Raw genomic sequence first — 20,258 nt, 5'->3', positions numbered from 1 at the left:
GGCAGATAACTTGAGCTGGGGAAGTCAAGGCTGTAGTGAGCCAAGATTGCACCACTGCACCCCAGCCTGGGTGACAGAGCAAGACCCTGTCTCAAAAATAAATAAATTGAGGAGTAAAAGTGCAGTTTTGTTACATGGATATATTGCATAGTGGTGAAGTCTGGATTTTTAGTGTAATCAACACCCAATAGTTTACACTGTACCCATTAAGTATCCCTTAACCCCATTTCCAGCTTCCCACCCTTTTGAGTCTCCAGTGACCATTAATCTACATTCTATGTCCATATGTACACATTATTCAGCTCCCAATTCTAAGTGAGAACATGTGGTATTTGACTGTGTCTGCATTGTTTCGCTTAAGATAATGGCCTCCAGTTCCATCCATGTTGCTGTAAAATACACGAGTTTATTCTCTTTTCAAAACAACTATTAAAAATTATCTATGTAGTTCCCCACATAGTATTCAAGAACAATGTATTGTTGATATATGTTGAAAATAGCAGGTTCCACATCAGTGTATATAGTATGCTACATTTGGGGTAAATAAGTGAAAAGAATAAAAATAAGCAGGCAGGAAGGTAGAGGAATGGGAGGGACAAGAATGAAAGCAAGAACTCTCAATCTAATATTGTTTTAATTTTTGAACTCTGTAGTTTACCTTTTCAGAAAATAAAGTGATGAGTGCAGCACACCAACATGGCACAAGTATACATATGTAACAAACCTGCACGTTATGCACATGTACCCTAGAACTTAAAGTATAACAAAAAAAAAAAAAAGATAAAACACTGGTACTCAGATAAAAAAAAATAAAAATAAAAATAAAAAAAAAGAAAAAGTTTCTTTTTAGAAAATAGTTTAAAGAGGGGGTGGGGAGAGAAAAAAAAAGCTTCACATTAGTCAGAACATGGGTTTTAGACCCATAAAACTTGGGTTTGACGCTGTCCAAACATGACAGATAATAGAATAAAACAAACCAACAAAACTCGGGCTGAATCCCAGATCGACAAAATTAATGTGACTTTGGGCATATTACTAAAACTCCAAATACTTGAGGTTTCTCATCTATAAATAGTGAATAATAATAATGTCATCTAGACTATCTACTTGGCAGGGTGGCTACAAGGATCTAATGAGGCAATTTGTTGTTGTTGTTGTTGTTGTTGTTGTTGTTGTTGTTGAGATTGAGTCTCGCAGTGTCCCCCAGGCTGGAGTGCAGTGGTGTGATCTCGGCTGTCTGCAACCTCCACCTCCTAGGTTCAAGCGATTCCCCTGACTCAGCCTCCTGAGTAGCTGAGATTACAGGTGCCTGCCACCATGCCCAGCTAATTTTGGTATTTTTTTTAGTAGAGACGGGGTTTCATCATGTTGGCCAGCCTGGTCTCGAACTCCTGACCTCCAGTGATCTGCCCGCCTCAGCCTCCCAAAGTGCTGGGATTACAGGTGTGAGCCACCGTGCCTGACTGGCAATGTTTATTTAACCAATATTTATTAAGTACTTAATATATGCCAGTCAATATCCTAATGCTCAAGATATATATAATAATCATGAAACTACACACTCTTAGCTCTTGAGGAGCTCATAGGCTTTAAGAGAACATAGACTGCAAAATGATATGGTATATCCTTCCTGTGACAGAGGTATGCACAAAGGTCCTGAATTCAGAGAAAAGTTATGGAACTCTGTGTGAGGCAAGCCTCATAGGAATGGCAACACACAACCTGAGTTAGGAAAGATAAACTCACCAGGAAACAAAGCCTAAGACGCCATGAAAATTTTTCAACATTAATCCATAAAAATGATAATAACCAGAATTCTTTTTAATTATCCAAAATTTCTGGAATAATTGAAATGTTTATTCTTTTTTCAGGGGGGAGGGGGAGGTGGGGACAGAGTCTCACTCTGTCACCGAGGCTGGAGTGCAGTGGCACGATCTCAGCTCACTGCAACCTCCACGTCCCAGGCTCAAGCAATTCTCATGCCTCAGCCTCCAGTGTAGCTGGGACTACAGGCATGCGCCACTACACCCAGCTAATTTTTGTATTTTTAGCAGAGACGGAGTTTCGCCACGTTGGCCAGACTGGTCTGGAATTCCTGGCCTCAAGCGATCCGCCCACCTCAGTCTCCCAAAGTGCTGGGATTACAGGTGTGAGCCACTCACCTGGCATGAAATGTTTATTCTTACACTAAAGTAAGGTAGTAAAATAGGTAGATACAACTCAATTTAAATTTTGTAATTGTGCCCCTTAAATTCTATTTTTCTTTGATATTATGTCTAAATCCAATGTTTATAAGTCAAATAGTAAATCTGCGAAATATTTTCTTCTTGTCTACAGTGCTACCTTCTTTTAGAAAATAAGCACCCTCAATCACAAATGGTAAACCAATCAAGTGAAAGAAAATCAAACTACAAAATAACAAATTTAAGTCATCTCTTTTAAGTCTGCTTTCTCATTTTTATGCCAAAGTATACAAACAAACTTAATAACAGATCTCAAATACATATTCAACAGTAGTTTATAAGATGGTGACTAGTTACAGCTACTTAGTACTCTCCATCAAACTACTCTGAAACTGAATGGTATTAGATGTACCTCATTGAAAATACTTGTAAATATTTATAGATTTATGATTCAAATAAAAACTTTTCATTTTTTCTAAGTCATAGCACTGAGATATCAAATATTAATTTTAAACCATGTAAGTAAAAAATAGGTAATAATTTTCGTATTTATAGTAACTAACCATATATTCCCAGGGATGTATCACAACTACAATGAAAAACCTAACTTTGAAACTGTGTTTTTTTCATGAACTTAAAACTTCAGCCTATTAGTAAAAAGTCAAAAAACAGCATGTTAAGATGCTGATGAGGCTGCTGAGAAAAGGAAATGTTTATATATTGTTGGTGGGAATGTAAATTAGTTCAGCCACCGTGGAAAGTGAAATGGAGATTCTCAAAGAACTTAGAACTACCATTTGATCCAGCAATCCCATTACTGAGTACATATCCAAAAGAAAATAAATCATTCTACCAAAAAAACACATGCACTTTTATGTTCATCACAGCACTATTCACAATAGCAAAGACATGGAATCAACGCAGGTGCTCATCAATCAATGATGGATTGGATAAAGAAAATGTGGTATATATACACCATGGATTACTATGTAGCCACAAAAAAGAACAAAATCATGTCCTGTGCTGCAACATGGATGCAGCTGGAAGCCCTTATCCTAAGCAAATTAACACAGGAACAGAAAACCAAATATCGCATATTCTCACTTATAAGTAGAAGCTAAACACTGGATAATTGTGGACATAAAGATGACAGCAATATACACTGGGGACTACTAGTGGGAAGAGGGCAGGAATGGGGCAAGAATTGAAAAATTAACCATTAGGTACTATACTCAATACCTGGCTGACAAAATCAATCATGCACCAAACCTCAGCATTAAGCAATATATCCTGGTAACAAACTACACATATACCCCCAGAATCTAAAATAAAAGCTGAAATCATAAAAGGAAACAAAGAAAAGAAAAGAAAAAGAAAACTTCAATCTTATTACTTATTGATGCCATTTTGGGGACCTGATCTTAAAGAAAAGTATACAAGTTTGCTTTAGCAGACATGCTCGAATATAGGGATCTGAGAATTTTAGGTAAAAAGAATATTTCATTAAAGTCAAAAGTGAAAACATAAATTTTAATCAAAATCTTTATAAATATAGTTGCATCTTGCATTAGGAGTTATTTAAACAGTAAGGTAAAACACTATAAACTGTATTAATTAAAACAAGATAGGAAAAAAGTCTAAGTCTTTCAAAATGTAAATTAAGTAATGTAGACATATTAAAAGCAGTAGCTTTTGATGTAGATATCAAATCTAAGTTTTAGAAAAATAACTCTGGTAACTAACACTGGCAAATAAAGTAAGGGAGTGGTGATAGGAGGTTGGGTGAAGAGATAATAAACACCTAAATCAAGGCAATAACTTTTTAAAGTCTAAATTAGTTTTAATCTATCTGCTTAAAGCTACTTTTCATTTACTGATTTTGGCAACCCCACCATCCTCCCTGACATGAAATTCAAGAGCACAAATAAAGTGAGATGATTTTCAAACTTGCTAAAGCCAAATAAGCTTAAAACTACTTTTTCTTCTGGAAATAAGTGTATATATTTTATTTTCATACAGTCTATTACATTTGTTCACAAAGTAGTGCTCAAACATAATAACTGGCCAGCTAAATAACATGAAATAAGAACATCTTAACAGTTTATACTGAGAATCTAAGTTCATAAAGATACTTTCTACCTTCCTAGATTTAAGCAAACAAAAATACTATTATAGGTATATAATTTTCATTAAAATTAATCTCTTTAACAGAAGCATAACAAATACCATATTTATTAGATTTTAAAGCATATTATCAAAATGCTGAGAAAACATTTAAGCAAAAAGTCATAATTGTCTATTAAATATTAAAATCAAAAAAGTAGCAGGTCCAACAAATCTCCTCCTACCTAATTTCCTTAACTTTCCTAACACTGGGAAACTGGCTGATCCAAGATAAGCTACCGGCAGGTGCTTGAGAGAATATAAAGAAAGGAACTGTTCACAAAAAAGCAGAATGACAAGAGTAAATGTACATTGTTCAGGTGACTTTGCATGACCATATCCTCAAAGGGCACTATGAACCTCTAAACTGCTCCTCAAAGTCAACATGTTCAAAACTTACAATTGTCTCTCTTCAGACTTCAGAGTTTGACCGTCAACTGCATCTGCCTACTTTCACACATATTGCAGACCTTGGTGTTCTCTTCTATTGCTCTTCCCCTCACACTGCAAATTTGTTACCTAAAATCATGTATTCTCAGTTTGTCCCCTGTATCTTTCCAATCACTGCTATTACCAATTACCATAAACTGGCAACTTAAAACGACATAAATGAATTATCTTACAGTCTATCAGAAGTCTGAAATGGGTCTTCTGGTGCTAAAGTCACAGTGTCAGCAAGGCTCCATTCCTTCTGGAGACTCTAGGGAAGAAATCTTGTCTTGCCTTTTCCAAATTCTGGAGGCCACCCACATTCCTGGGCTCATCGTGGCCTACTCTGATCTCTGCTTCTGTCATCACATCTCTGTCTCTGACTGTGACCCTCCTGCCAGGACTCTTATGATTACATCAGTCTCAACTAGATAAACTGGGACAAACTCCATCTCAAGATCCTCAAATAAATCACATCTGCAAAGTCCCATCTGCCGTGTAAGGTAACATATTCACAGGTTCTGAGGAAAAGGACAGATGTGGACATCTTTGAGGGACTGTTATTCTGACACAGGAGCCCTTCTTTCCATTGCTACAGTTATTGCCTTGATTCAGGTGTTCATCATCTCTTCACCCAGTCTCCTATCTCCACTCCCTTCCTTTATCTACCAATATGGTACCAGAGCTATTTTCTTAAACTTAGATTTCGTATCTGTCCCAGAAGCTGCAGTGGCTTTCCACTGCTTTCAAAATAAGTCTAAGTTTCTTAGCATTAAAAACGACTTTCATAATTACTCTTCATCATGCCTTTCCACCATTATCTCCAAACTTTTCCCTAAGCTCTACCACTCAATAATGCAAGTATTTCTCAAAAGGAAACAAGTACATTCTTATTTAGTGGCTTTATCCAAGCAGTTGTTTAGAACAGTGGTCAGTAAACATTTTCTGTAAAGGGTCACAGAGTAAATATTTTAGTTTTTGTGGACCATAGGTCTGTCTCGACAAGCAGCCATAAACAATATGTAAACAAATGGGCGTGGCTGTCTTCTAATAAAACTTTACAGAAACAGGCCGCAGGTCAGACTTGGCCCATGGGCAGTAGTGTGCTAACCCCTAATAAAATGTTCTGCTTTCACTTCTCTTAGAAATTCCTTCTCGGCCGGGCGCGGTGGCTCAAGCCTGTAATCCCAGCACTTTGGGAGGCCGAGACGGGCGGATCACGAGGTCAGGAGATCGAGACCATCCTGGCTAACACGGTGAAACCCCGTCTCTACTAAAAAATATTAAAAAATTAGCCGGGTGAGGTGGCGGGCGCCTGTAGTCCCAGCTACTCGGGAGGCTGAGGCAGGAGAATGGCGTGAACCCGGGAGGCGGAGCTTGCAGTGAGCTGAGATCCGGCCACAGCACTCTAGCCTGGGCGACAGAGCGAGACTCCGTCTCAAAAAAAAAAAAAAAAAAAAAAAAAAAAGAAATTCCTTCTCATTCTCTAAGGCATAGCAAAAAGGATAGTTTCCTTAGGAGGCCTCCATTTAATTCCCCTCCCAGATATAATCCTTTTCTTTATTATATTCCCATTGTATTTCAGTATTTTGTACATCTATGTAAGCATCTATATATCTGGAGATAGATATTTCGTATCTCTGGTAACGAAATGTAAGTTACAAAAGGAGGTCATTCATCTTTACACCTTCAGCTCTTAATACAGTGATATGCATAGGATACGCACTCAATAAATAACATGCATGTTTTTTCAATATGCTCAAAAAGAAATTCGACCCACAGCTGTTGGGAAAAAGGACACTCTAATCCGCAAATTTCTTTGCAGACTGCCAGGTAAGTTCTCTGTCACTACTACTCCACTCTGCCACTGTAGCACAAAAGCAGCTATGGACAACACAAAATTGCACAAGAACAGACAGTGGGTGAGACCTGGTCTGTAGGCTGTAGTGTGCCAACTCCTCCACTAAGGTTGTATATCTCAACTGTATGCTAACCTTATATACAATAATGAGTGTCATCATAATATGTGACCCATTCTCAATGCACACCTTAGTTCTCTGAACATAGTGCTGTTTTTCCCAGCTGTTGTAACACAAATTAAGAAAGTGCAGGCCAAAATATTTGTTTATATTTTACCTGAATAATTTCAGAATTAAATTTTGATTCCAAATGCGCTGCTCTTTCTGCTTCAATGTTTTCTTCTAATTTCCTCACTCTAAGAGTAGTTGCCTGAAAACAAAAGTTTAAATTCATGAACATTGGTATTTAAAGAAGATATGGATCACTACAGTCCAGAATGATAATTAACACTTTAGATGAGTAGACCTGCAGCCTCATTTCTTTTTCTTTGCAAGAACGCAATGTAAAATTCACACTCAAGAAGAATGCGCCAGAGCTTGCTTTTTCTTTACACTTTATTGAGGTATAACTTATATACAATAATCTACACATAGTGAAAATACACTTTTTGATAAATTTTTATACACACACACAAACACGTACACACTCATTAAATCACTGCCACAATCAATACATTTCCATCACTCTTAAAAGATACCTTATGTCTCTTGGTAATGCCTTCCTCCAGCCCTCACCACCCCACCACATACCCCAGTAATCACGAATCTGCTTTTTGTCACTATAGAGCAGTTTGTATTTTCTGGAGTTGTATATAAACTGAATCATATATTATGCTTTCTATTGCTGGGCTTCTTTTCCCTTACATAATTATTTTGACACCTATCCATGTGGTTGCATGCATCAACAGTTCATTCATTTTCATTGTTAAATACTGTTCCATTTTGTTAATAGACCACAACTGGTTTATCTGTTCACCTACTGATGGACATTTGAGTTGTTTTCAGTTTAGACAATTACAAGTAAAACTACTATGAGCATTTGCGAGCAAGACTTTGTAAAGACATACACTTTCATTTCTCCGGGGTAAACAATGAAGAATGAAATGAATGGGTCAAATGATAGGTGCATATTGAATTTTTTTTTCTTTTCTTTTTTTTGAGACGAGTCTCGCTCTGTCACCCAGGCTGGAGTGCAGTGGCGCCATCTAGGCTCACTGCAAGCTCTGCCTCCCAGGTTCACACCATTCTCCTTCCTCAGCCTGCTGAGTAGCTGGGACTACAGGCACCCGCCACCACGCCCGGCTAATTTTTTGTATTTTTAGTAGAGATGGGATTTCACCGTGTTAGCCAGGATGGTCTCAATCTCCTGACCTCATGATCCACCCGCCTCGGCCTACCAAAGTGCTGGGATTACAGGCATGAGCAACCGCACCCAGCCATATTGAATATTTTAAGAAACTGCCACACTGTTTTCCAAAGTGACGGTGCCAACTTACATTCTTAAGAGCAATATATGAAATTTTCCTTTGTTCCACATCCTCACCAACACTTGGCATGATCATTTTTTGTTTTTGGTTTCTTGAGGTTTTATGGACAATCAAATAGGCATGTAGTAGTTACCTCATTTTAGTTTTAATTTGCATTTCCCCAATGACTAATGACACTGAGCATCTTTTCATGTACCTATTTGCCAACTGTGTATCTTCTTTGATGAAGTATATGTTCAAATATTTTCACCATTTTTTAATTGGGCTGTTTATTTTCATATTACTGAGCTTTAAAAGTTCATTATACAATCTGAAAACGTGTCCTTTGTTAGATATACGATTTTCAAATATTTTCTCCCAGTCCACGTCCTGTCTTTTCATTCTCTTAACAGTATCACTTGCAAAGCAAAAGTTTCCATATGATGAAGTCTAATTTATCAGTTTTTCAGGCAAGAGTCAGTTTCTGGCCAGAGCCAGTCAAGATCTTTATTTTTGAACACAATTTCTGTTGAGAAAATGCAACCCTGGGAAGTAGCGGATTACTAGTCCCAAAGAGAGAATTGGTCATGACCAAGAATCTGTTGGGGGCAGAAAAATAGACCATGGCAACACCCAGCATGTCTCAAGATAACGGTAGCAAAGAAAAGTCATGCCTAGAGTCCTGTCTGTCAATGGAGTAGTTCAATAGGGACAGAGAAAGGCATTACTAATTTGCTTTCCCTTCCTAGATGAAACGTGGGAAAAAAATAAATTAGTATTTATTATATTAACTAAACCATTTAGCCTAAGCCAAGTTTTTTTAAATGTTCAACTTGATTAATCTGATTTTCCTTCTCTCCCACCATTTCTTTTTGTTTACAGACAAAGATGGTAATGGATCACAATGAAAAGAAGTATAAATAAAAACTGAATAATCCACAAACTTATCAAGCAGTCTATGAATAACTAAGAAATGACTATACCGCTTTCTGGGCAAATAATTCCCATAATGATTATCATAATACAGAGCATAAACACAAACATCCCTTCTTCTCTAGAGGCCTTTGTAGATGCACCTAGTTCTGACAGCCTTCACAGTCATGGAATAATCCTGCTTTGGGATATAATCACTCTGTGTTCTGCAAACACGAAATTCACAAAATATTCTTTTACAATGAACTATTTGCTTTATTTAGATTTTACAACCTATTAAAAATATTTCTTAATAAGCTATTATACTAGAAAATAGTTGTTGTTTTTTTTTAAAGAAAGCAATAAATCCAAATATGATCCTTTTGGGTCTCAAGATAATTTAAATCCAAAGGATAAAATTGAGTAAAATCTGACATTTATAACTTACACTACTCGAGTATTTAAAAATAACAGGCATTCTGCTGAAAGATGAAACTAGTAAATATTCACAGTTTTATCTGAAGACTCAAAACACCCTGAAAACCAGTAAATGAGGACATTTGGATAGTTGATGTAACTAAGGAATTATTATTACTTTTTTAGGTGTGATAATGATTAGTATTTTTTTAAACCCCTATCTTTGAGCCAGGCACAGTGGCCCCCATCACTTTGGGAAGCTGAGGACTGCTTGGGGCCAAGAGTTTGAGACCAGCCTGGGCAACAGAGAAAGACCCCATGTCTACAAAAAAAAAAAACTAAATAAAATTTTTTAATTAATAAATAAAATAAACCCTTATCTTTTAAAAAATACATACAAAAGTGTTCAGGGATGAAAACTGTATAATGTCTAGATATGGTTTAAAATAATCAGCCCGGGAGTTAGGGGTGGGGGTTGGTGTTCATAAAATAAGATTGGTCATAAGCTGATAACTGTTGAAGCTAAATGATAGGCACATGGGGGTTCATTGTAATATTCTTTCTACTTTCACGTATGTGTGAAATTTTCCATATCGAGAAATATTTTTTAAACAACAAAAGCAAAATTATTAAGGTTAAGGGGGAAGTATGGCAATGGTATCATTATTTACCCAATTAACAAAATTAGGCCAGGCACAGTGGCTCACACTTGTAATCCCTGCATTTCGGAAGGCCAACTCAGGCAGATCACTTGAGCCCAGGAGCCCAAGGCCAGCATGGGCAACATGATGAAGCCCCAACTCTACAAAAAAAAAATACAAAAATTAGCCAGGCATTGTGGTGCGCACTTGTAGTCCCACCTACTTGGGAGGCTGAGGTGGGAGGATCTCTTGAGCCCAGGAAGTCAAGGCTGCAGTGAGCTGTCATCGTGCCACTGCACTCCAACCCAGGCAACAGGAACGAGACCCTGTCTAAAAAATTATAAGTATATATTTTGACAACAACAACAAAAAAAATTAGAATGAATTATTTCATGACTAAACAGAAAAAGTAAATGGGAAGGGGGAGTTTAACTCAATCTATTCCTATCTATATTGCTGACGTGATAAGGCAAATAAAATATTCCCCACATAGTCACTTTTCTCCCACCCTTCTCAAAAAATGTTTCCACAGAATACCAGTCCCACAGGGTGTTGTTAGCTATTATATAAAAAAGCAATTTCATCATCAGAAGCATGTGAGAAACACAAGATTAAAACCAAACAATTTTCCTTACCAAAGACTTCTCAAAACATTAACATGACAATCTTGAAAAAAAAGAATAAAGATGGAAGACATATGTCATAAATGCAAATCTCACTACAAAGCTACAGTGATCAGTCGAGCATGGTGGCTCATGCCTGTAATCCCAGCGCTTTGGGAGGCCGAGGCCGGCAGACAGCTTGAGCCCAGGAGTTCAAGACCAGCCTAGGCAACATGGTGAAATCCTATCTCTATCAAAACAAAAAGAAAAAACAAAAATTAGCCAAGTGTGGTGTTGGCCACCTACAATCCCAGCTACAAGGGAGGCTAAAGGTGAGAGAATGGCTTGAGCCTAGGAGGCAAAGGTTGCAGTAAGCAAAGATTGAGCCACTGTACTCCAACCTGGGTGACAGAGCCAGACTGTCTCAAAAAAAAAAAAAAAAAGCTACAATAATCAAAACAATGTGGTACCAGCAAAAGGACAGACATATCGATTCATATAGATCCAGTGAAAGGAACTGACAGTCCAGAAATAAACTCATGATTGGGTGGTCAATTTATTTTTGACAATGGTACCATGACCACTCAATGGAAAAGATTCTTTTCATTAAATAATGTTGAGACAATTGGATATACATAGGCAAAAGAATAAATTTGGATCCCATACCTCATATCATATACAAAAATAAATTCTAAATGGATCAATGACCTAAATATATGAGCTAAAAACCATAAAACTCTTAGAAGAAAACATAGGGGTAAATCTTCATAGTCTAGGCAACATAGTGAAACCCTGTCTCTACAAAAAAATAAACAAAATTAGCCGGGTGTGGTGAGGGGCACTTATGGTCCCAGCTACTTGGGAGGCTAAAGAGGAAAGGAAGGCTTGGGTCCAGGAGGTTGAGACTTCAGTGAGCTGAGATCATGCCACTGCACTCCAGCCTGGGCAACAAAGCAAGACCCTGTCTCAAAAAAAACCCAAAAACCTTCATGACCTTAGATTTGGCAATGGATTCTTAGATAGCAAAAGCACAAGCATGCATAAATAAATAAATAAATAAATAAATAAATAAAATTAAAAACTTATCACAACACTATTCACAATAGCAAAGATACGGAATCAACTTACGTGTCCATCAACAAATGAATTAAGAAAGTGGGTTATATATACAATGGAATACTAATTGGCCATAAAAAAAAGAATGAAATCCTGTCATACATAGCAATATGAATGGAACTAGAGGTCATTATGTTAAGTAAAATAAGCCAGGTACAGAACGACAAATACCACATGTTCTCACTCATATGTGAGAGCTAAAAAAGTTAATCTCGGCTGGGCATGGTGGCTCATGCCTGTAATCCTAGCACTTTGGAAGGCTGAGGTGAGAGGATTGCTTGAGCTCAGGAGTTCAAGACCAGTTTGAGCAAAATCTCTATAAAAAAGTGAGACCCCCCTCTCTATTAAAAAAAAAAAAAAAAGTATAGGCCAGGTGCGGTGGCTCACGCCTGTAATCCCAGCACTTTGGGAGGCCAAGGTGGGTGGATCACCTTAGGTCAGGAGTTCAAGACCAGGATGGCCAATATGGTGAAACCCTGTCTCTACTAAAAATATAAAAATTAGCTGGGCACCGTGGCGGGCACCTGTAATCCCAGCTACTCAGGAGGCTGAGGCAGGAGAATCACTTGAACCCGGGAGGCAGAAGTTGCAGTGAGCGGAGATTGTGCCACTGCACTCCAGCCTGGGTGACAGAGTGAGACTTCGTCTCAAAAAAAAAATATATATATATATATATATAATTTTAAAAGTTAATCTCAAGGAGGTAGAGAGTAGAATGATAGGATAGTTATCAGAGGCTGGAAAGGGTGTCGGGGTGTGGGTGGCAGGGCAGAGAGATTGACTAATGGGTACAAACATACAGTTAGACGGAAGGAATAAGTTCTAAGTTCGATAGCAGAGTAGGGTGACTATAGTTAACAAGAATGTATTGTATATTTCAAAATAGCTGGAAGAGAGATCTTGAAATATTTCCAACACATAGAAATGAACAATGTTCAAGATGATGGACAGCCTAACTACTGACTTGATAATTTCATTCTATGCACATAACAAAATATCGCATGAACCCCATAAATATGTATAAATTTTATGTAACAATATAAAATTAAAACTAAAAGACAAAAAACTTATGTGTATCAAAGGACTTTATTAGGAAAATGAAAAGATAACCTAAAGAATGGGAAAAAATACTTACAAATCATATATCTGAGCATGGTCTAGTATACAGAATAAAAAAAGAACTCATACGATAAAAAGACAACTCAAAATATGAGTACAGGACTTAGATGTTTGTCTAAAAAAGATATGTAAATGACCAATAACTACATGAAATGATGCTCAACACTATTAGTCATTGGGGAAATGAAAATTAAAAACACGAAGAGATACCTTCACATTCACTAGATAGCTATAATTTAAATAACAGAAGATATTGGAAAAACTGGAAACCTCATATATTACTCATAAAAACGTAAAATGGTTTGGCTGCTGTGGAAAACAGCTTGGCAGCTGCTCAAAAAAATTAAACATAGAGTTACCATATGACCCAGCAATTCCTGTCCCATATATTTACCCAAGAGAAATGAAAACAGGTTCAAAAAATTATGCACAAAAGTTTATAGCAGCATTTTTTAGAATAGCCAAAGGTGGAATGCACCCAAATGTCCATCAACCGATGAATGAACAAACAAGATGTTGTGAATCCATACAATGGAATATTATCCAGCAAGAAAATGGAATGAAGTACCAATAAATGTGATACCATGGATTAACCTTGAAGACATATATAAAAGAGTAAAAGACGTCAAACACAAAAGACCACATCTTGTATGATTTCATTTATAAGAACAGTCCAAAAGACCAAATCCAGAGACAAAAAGTATATTAAGTGGTTGCAGGAGGATAGGGGAGAAGGAGAGACGGAAAGGGCAGTAACTGCTAATGAATATGAAGTTTCTTAGTGGGGTGATGAAAATGCTCTGGAATTAGATAGTGGTAATAGTTGCACAGTGTAGTGAATATATTAAAAGCATTGAATTGTATACTTTTAAAGGGTGAGTTTTATGATATGTGAACTGTATCTTAATTTAAAAATAAAGAATCCCTGACTGGAATGTCCAGAAGGGACAGCTACCCAACATAAGCTTCTGATTCTCATTGTGGAAAAAAAGTTATTTCTAAATGCTGACTTTGAATCCTTAGAACAAGGGTCCCCCAGAGGTTGTAGGTATAAAGCATGACGCATACTGTAGCAGAGAAATTCTTATGTTTAGCCCACACCAGAATGAGCATCATCCTAGGGGGGCCCAATGCTAATTTTTTCTTTAAAAAAACTTACACTCCACAGGATAAAGTTCTTGCCCTTAAAGAACTGAAGTCAGTTTTCTCAGTACCCAGTATACTCATTTTAGTTTCTGTAAGTCAGAAAAAAGTCCAGCCTGTCACAAGGAAATAGCCCATAGGATTGAGAATAAATGATTTTAAAAGCTAGTAAAGGAACAAAACTCACAAACCACCACTAAAGAACTTACTCATGTAACCAAACACCACCTGTTTCCCAAAAACCTATGGAAATAAAATTTTTTTAAAAAGCAAGTAAAGGGCACAGAGAGAAAAGAAACCAGGATAACAATGTTAAAATATTTTCTCAGATTCCAAAAGGCATATATGTTTCTCTATCAAAATGATAGTCATATATTTTGTTAAAATGCAGAATATTCAGTGATTCTGTAATGAATCCACAATTCAAGTTTCACTTCTTGTATATATATTAATCAGTTAATTAATGATCTGGTTTTCACTCCAAAAATCAAGATGTTCTGTTTTTCCTGCTTAGAGCAAAACACAGGGGGTTGAAATAATCAACGGGAGATAACGTAGTTATTTTCACAACTTCTCACTTTAAATGAAATGTCAGAAAATTATAAGATGCTTATTATTACTGTAACTATCAATTACTCAGTAAGGACAGCAAAAAATCTTCAAATCTTTAAACAAACTCTTTCCAAGAGGGCTTTGTTGATAGACATAATTAAATTTAAGCCTCTTAATTTTTTTTAATCTTCTAGTCCAATGAATTAATTCTCAAATCCAGCAGAGGGTGCTAGAGGAACATCAACATGCTGCTCAAAATAATTTTTTCCAATACCACCTAAGAGAACTAGTGTAACATTCATAAACTGTTTCACAGGCATTCAATCTTAATGTAATCAACAAAGAAAGGGCAGAAAGTAGAACAAAATTCTGGTTAAAATGCATATATATATGTATATATATTTATACTACAGGTTAATTTAACTATATACATGTTTGCCTATAACACAGGTATTACACTGTACTATGTACTGTACACTATGAACAACAGTCCTGTTTTTTGTTTTTTTTTTTGAGACAGAGTCTCACTCTGTCACCCAGGCTGGAGTGCAGTGGTGCAATCTCGGCTCACTGCAACCTCCGCCTTCTGGTTTCAAGAGATTCTCCTGCCTCAGCCTCCTGAGTAGCTGGGACTACAAGCACACACACCACCATGCCCAGCTACTTTTTGTATTTTTGGTAGAGATAGGGTTTCACCATGTTGGCCAGGCTGATCTCGAACTCTTGACCTCAAGTGATCTGCCCACTTTGGCCTCCCAAAGTGCTGGGATTACAGGCGTGAGCCACCACGCCTAGCCAAACAACAGTTCTGTACGTAACACAAAATTATCACATATTTTGTCATTTATAAGCTGATTACCATGTCCTTTCCTACAGCTATGTACTGCCAAGAGATTTTTATTTTAGTAAATACTAGGTGTTAATCAACCTCTTTTTGGTGTAATCTATCTCTCACTAAATCATATTAAGCCCAATTAGATCATCTAGTACACTTAAGAAAAGTGAGTTCTCAGTGTTTGAAGAGGGCAATATAGAGAAGAATGTCTCCTATCCAACTGTTTGATACATGTTACTTTATTATAAACCAGGCATGAGCTGAAGACTCCAATTCAGCAGCAGAATTAACCAAACATACCCAGCTGTTCTCCACATCACATTTGGTTCTATGGCTTCCATGGGCCTCTTCCAAAAGTTTCACAAGTTATGAAAACATATATGTACAATAAATCTGCTGAAAGACTGAGTAAACAAAACAGTTTCTACTACATTCTTTTATCCCCAAATACATCCAGCTTAGAGGATTTGATGAACTTAAAATAATCAGTCAAGCAGAAAAACTTAGACATGAAATTTAGTCCACTAAAACAGACATCAAGAAAAAAGGGATGAATTATCACGAGTACACACTAGTTAATGATTTCCTCAGGAGTGTGTTATATATTACAGTTTCCTAATTAGTTGCACAAAGTTTGCCCCAAACATATCAATAACTTGTGTAAATAGAACATGATTTTTTTCCACATTTTATCACCTAATAATTCCCATTAATAGATGTTTTCATAAGTAATAAATACAGTAATAATCCATATATAAAAAGATGATTCCAAGGGACTGAATCATCACAGACTGATTAATCCTATAATGTTTATTTTAATGCTAAGTATATTTTGTCACATTTTAATAGCTGTTAATATTTTATTACATGCATGTTAATATTTAACTATAACACTTATTCTTTACCTGGGCAGGGAAGGGGGGTATACTTGTTAACACTATCTTTTAAGCCCTTAAACAGAAAGTCTCAAAGGATTTTTATTACCAAAAAAGATGCCTCAAAGGGTCACAGTCTCCAAGTATTTGATAAACATTTGTAAAACAGGCATCACAATATTATATCACTTAATCACTAAAGTCATACAATGAAGGGTCATAATCAAGAACTGTCTATAGGCCCTTTACTATTTATCATCTTTGTTGTAATCTAACATCTTAAGAAGCAATAATATTATTCAATTAGTCTGACCTTTAATGTTGGCTTTTATATGTAAATGTAAGCATTTATATTTCTAATGTCACTTCTACATGAGAGAGTGTATTTACATCAATGTCACTGAGGAGACTATGCCTAGAGTTAAATATTAATATGCTACAGTTTTCAGAGGTCTCGTGTATTTTCTCATTTGACTTTTACAATAACATGATAAATTCTACAAAAGAGGCCTCGTATGATACATATTTTAAATCTTAATAAGGCATTCTAATTTGAAGGCGGTGTTTGTTTTAAGTAGCTCTCCTACTTTCCATGTGGCCAGCACAGTACATTAGAAAAACAACTCAGAGGCAAAATTAATGCTGCTTTGTGACTCAGAACATGGGAACTACAATGTAAAAGAGAACAGGAAGGAAGTCCAATTGGTCTTGGAAGTGAATTGGTCAGGAAGTCCTTTCCACTTTATTCTACCCTCACAGAAGTCCAAACATTTTACATTTATATTCAATCCCATTAAACAAATGTGACTGCATAAAAACACTTAAAAGATTATTAAAAACGAATAGGTTTTCATGATGATCTCATTGACACTTATTTTACTATAGAGGTCAACTAAAAAGCAGAATGGAACATTTATAGAGAAACTACTATATGCCAGATGCCATACTAGGTCTTTGGCCCAAAGGCCAAAATGGGTCCTGACACATCTATAAGCATTTCCATTATAAGTAAGCAAAAGACCTGTGTTATAGACAAAAATTGATTTGTCGTTAAAGGATATTCCTTCTACTTACTTCTCTGAACTACAATTCATCTGTAACTGTTTTATTAATGGCTAAAACATACTTGTTTTCCAGAATCCCCTAGATTACTTTACATAAACAGGCTTATATAAAGCACAGAACATAGAAAGATTCAGGGCTCTCTGTGCCAGTCATCTTGATCGTGGTTAACTATGCAGTTCTGATGGTAGAAAATTCAAAGTGAAAGTCACTGAGGATGGTAACAGAGCCTTAACGGTTTCAGCAGGGATATATGGGGGCAATAGGCTGACAACAGAAATAAACTGGAGAACCCCATAATTTTTTTATTCAGCAAGAAATGAAGTATACCACTCACATTATAAAAGAGTTTAATGAAGAAAAAGTTTTATTACTTTTAGGTATAACCAAAAAACCCACAGATAATAAAAATAAGAAATATCAGGAACAGAATTTGTGTTTGCAAATTCTGAGTAACATGATAATAAACTAATTTACCTTCTTTAAAAATTATCTCTACCTTTTAGGGCAACAAAAACTTTAGTATTTACCAAATTTTTAACTGAAGTTCCAATCTTAAATTTTATTATGAACATAAAATGCTGCACTTAAATGTGCAATACCTACAACTGCATAACACAGGTGATTTCATCATTTCCCTATTTTATAGTCAGTAATCTACGCAAATGGACCTTTGAAAATGATCCCTACAAACACATGATGGCTTTAAAAAGATGAATCATACAAGATGGTCTTTATCAACAATTATGAAAGGTAAAATACAATTTTCTTTTCCTTTTTCACTTGAAGGTAGTACACATTTAGAGAAAGATGCTACTTCTGCCCTTTAAAGTTACTGTAATACAGAATATGACTGACAGAAGCAATTCAGAATTTATTTGCAAAGACTGTTCTCTCTCTACCATAATCTTCAGAAGATTCTTCAGTTCCCTCAGAATTAGGTTTGCATCTTCTCTTTTCTCTTTTCTTATTGAGTTAAGCTTATTTCCCATGATAATAAACTCCCCTTGTTGTAAAGAGGTTTATAAAAGCCATGGATATTTCTTTTTCCAGTTCACTTTTCCCTTGATTCTATGGTATCCAGTACTGCATTTATAAAATTGGATTGGGAGTTTGCTTTTTTTTAATCTAAGAAAGCATTGATCCATGCTAAGATGATTAAGACACAGTGATATAAACTTTGTAAGATTTTTAAATTATTTTATATATATGTTTCATACATACAAAAACTTCTTTGGCTCAGTCACATAAAAAAATCACCTTTCAAGAAATGCAAATGTTAAAAAGCTTCACTAGAATTAAAAACATTCATTAGGCTAAATGTCTATTTTATTAGTTGCTTTAGTTTGATATTGCTGATATTAAATAATGTACTTTATTAAATTAAAATTTTAACAAATTTCCTCTTTATTGTTATTATCCCATCTTAGCTTAATTCTTTTAAAAATACGACTGACAATTACTTAAGTACTTAGTATTACTGGTAGTGATTGTCTCCATAATTGAGTGTAAAACTAACACAAAATGCTCTCCAGAAATGTAACTTCTTGTTCATTATGTCACTATGTGGTCAAACAGCCAATATAAAATATACTAACTAATATACAACATATAATGTATAATATAAAGCAAAGCTTTTAAAAATAATCTAAATATGAGAAATCATAGGTAAGTTAGAAGACTAAGTCTCTCCACTTGTAAAATTCTTATAAATAGAAGAAAAATAAAGACTATCTAGACTACCTTCAAAGTTTCAAGTTCTTCAAAAGCAGAGACCTGGTATTATCAAAAGTATTTACACAGCAGTGAATAAAAAAACATAGAGTAAAAATAAAACTTGTCTAAAATAATATTATACCTATAACATCAACCAATAAAAACAGATATTGAGGAAATTAAGTATTTTACAGAAAAAAAGTCAATACTGGGTTGTGCACAACCACACCTTAAAGTTTAGGTATTAGATATTTTCTATTTTGTGTGTGTTTTATTGTTTTTTGTTTTGTTTTGTTTTTGAGACAGAGTCTTCCTCTGTCACCCAGGCTGGAGTGCAGAGGCACAATCTCGGCTCAGAGAAGCCTCCACCTCCACCTGCCAGGTTCAAGCGATTTTCCTGCCTCAGACTCCAGAGCAGCTGGGATTACAGGCGAGCGCCACCACGCCCGGCTAATTTTTGTATTTTTAATAGAGATGGGGTTTCACCATGTTGGCCAGGCTGGTCTCAAACGCCTGACCTCAAATGATAAACCCACCTCAGCCTCCCAAAGGGCTGGCATTGCAGGCATAAGCCACCACGCCCAGCCGTTATTTTCTTAAGTGAATCAAAATTGCCTTACCAAGAACCCTACCAACAAAAAAGTCGTTATTACATAGTACAGCCTCACAACTATAACACAATTAATAAAATGTTTTTAGTGATGATAGAATTTTCTAGCATCCTTAAGTGACTTCTAAGTGATCTTTTAAATTCTAATATTCAGAACATTAACTCTATCCTAATTTTAGTTTGTTTGTTTGTTTTTGAGGCAGGGTCTCACTTTCTTGCCCAGGCTAGAGTACAGTAGCATGATCACAGCTCACTGCAGCCTCAACTTCCCCAGGTTCAAGTAATCCTCCCACCTCAGCCCCCCAAGGAGCTGGGACTACAGGCACACTCCACCACGTTTGGCTAAGTTTTCTATTTTTTGTAGGGATGATGTTTCACCATGTTGCCCAGGCTGGTCTTGAACTCCTGGTCTCAAGTGCTCTGCCCACCTTTGTCTCCCAAAGTGCTGGGATTACAGGCATGAGTCACAGCTCCCGCCCCCTCATCCTTTTTTAGTAAGCCATCTGCAAACCACAGTATTAAAAATGATATAAAATATAATGAAATCCTGAATTCACT

The 20,258-nt window shown here is 36.1% G+C and overlaps 1 protein-coding gene across 4 annotated transcripts in view; it reads right to left on the bottom strand.

Annotated features, from left to right (window-relative positions):
* Nucleotides 1-20,258, bottom strand: part of CCDC171 (coiled-coil domain containing 171) — a 413,214-nt gene that overhangs the window by 312,419 nt on the left and 80,537 nt on the right. For all 4 annotated transcript variants that reach the window (XR_004443489.1, XM_033237405.1, XM_033237406.1 and 1 more), the window contains exon 8: nt 6,912-7,004. Coding sequence is in view for 3 of the 4 variants with exons in the window: in XM_033237405.1 (XP_033093296.1) it covers nt 6,912-7,004 (93 nt within the window). In the remaining variant the exon portion in view is untranslated. The remainder of the gene's footprint in view (nt 1-6,911; nt 7,005-20,258) is intronic.

This window comes from Trachypithecus francoisi, unplaced genomic scaffold, assembly GCF_009764315.1.
Source record: "Trachypithecus francoisi isolate TF-2019V2 unplaced genomic scaffold, Tfra_2.0 Lachesis_group16, whole genome shotgun sequence".
In the NCBI taxonomy this organism is placed as follows: Eukaryota; Metazoa; Chordata; class Mammalia; order Primates; family Cercopithecidae; genus Trachypithecus; species Trachypithecus francoisi.
The sequence above is the reverse complement of the archived record's forward strand: the minus strand, read 5'-3'. Positions and strand labels throughout refer to the sequence as shown.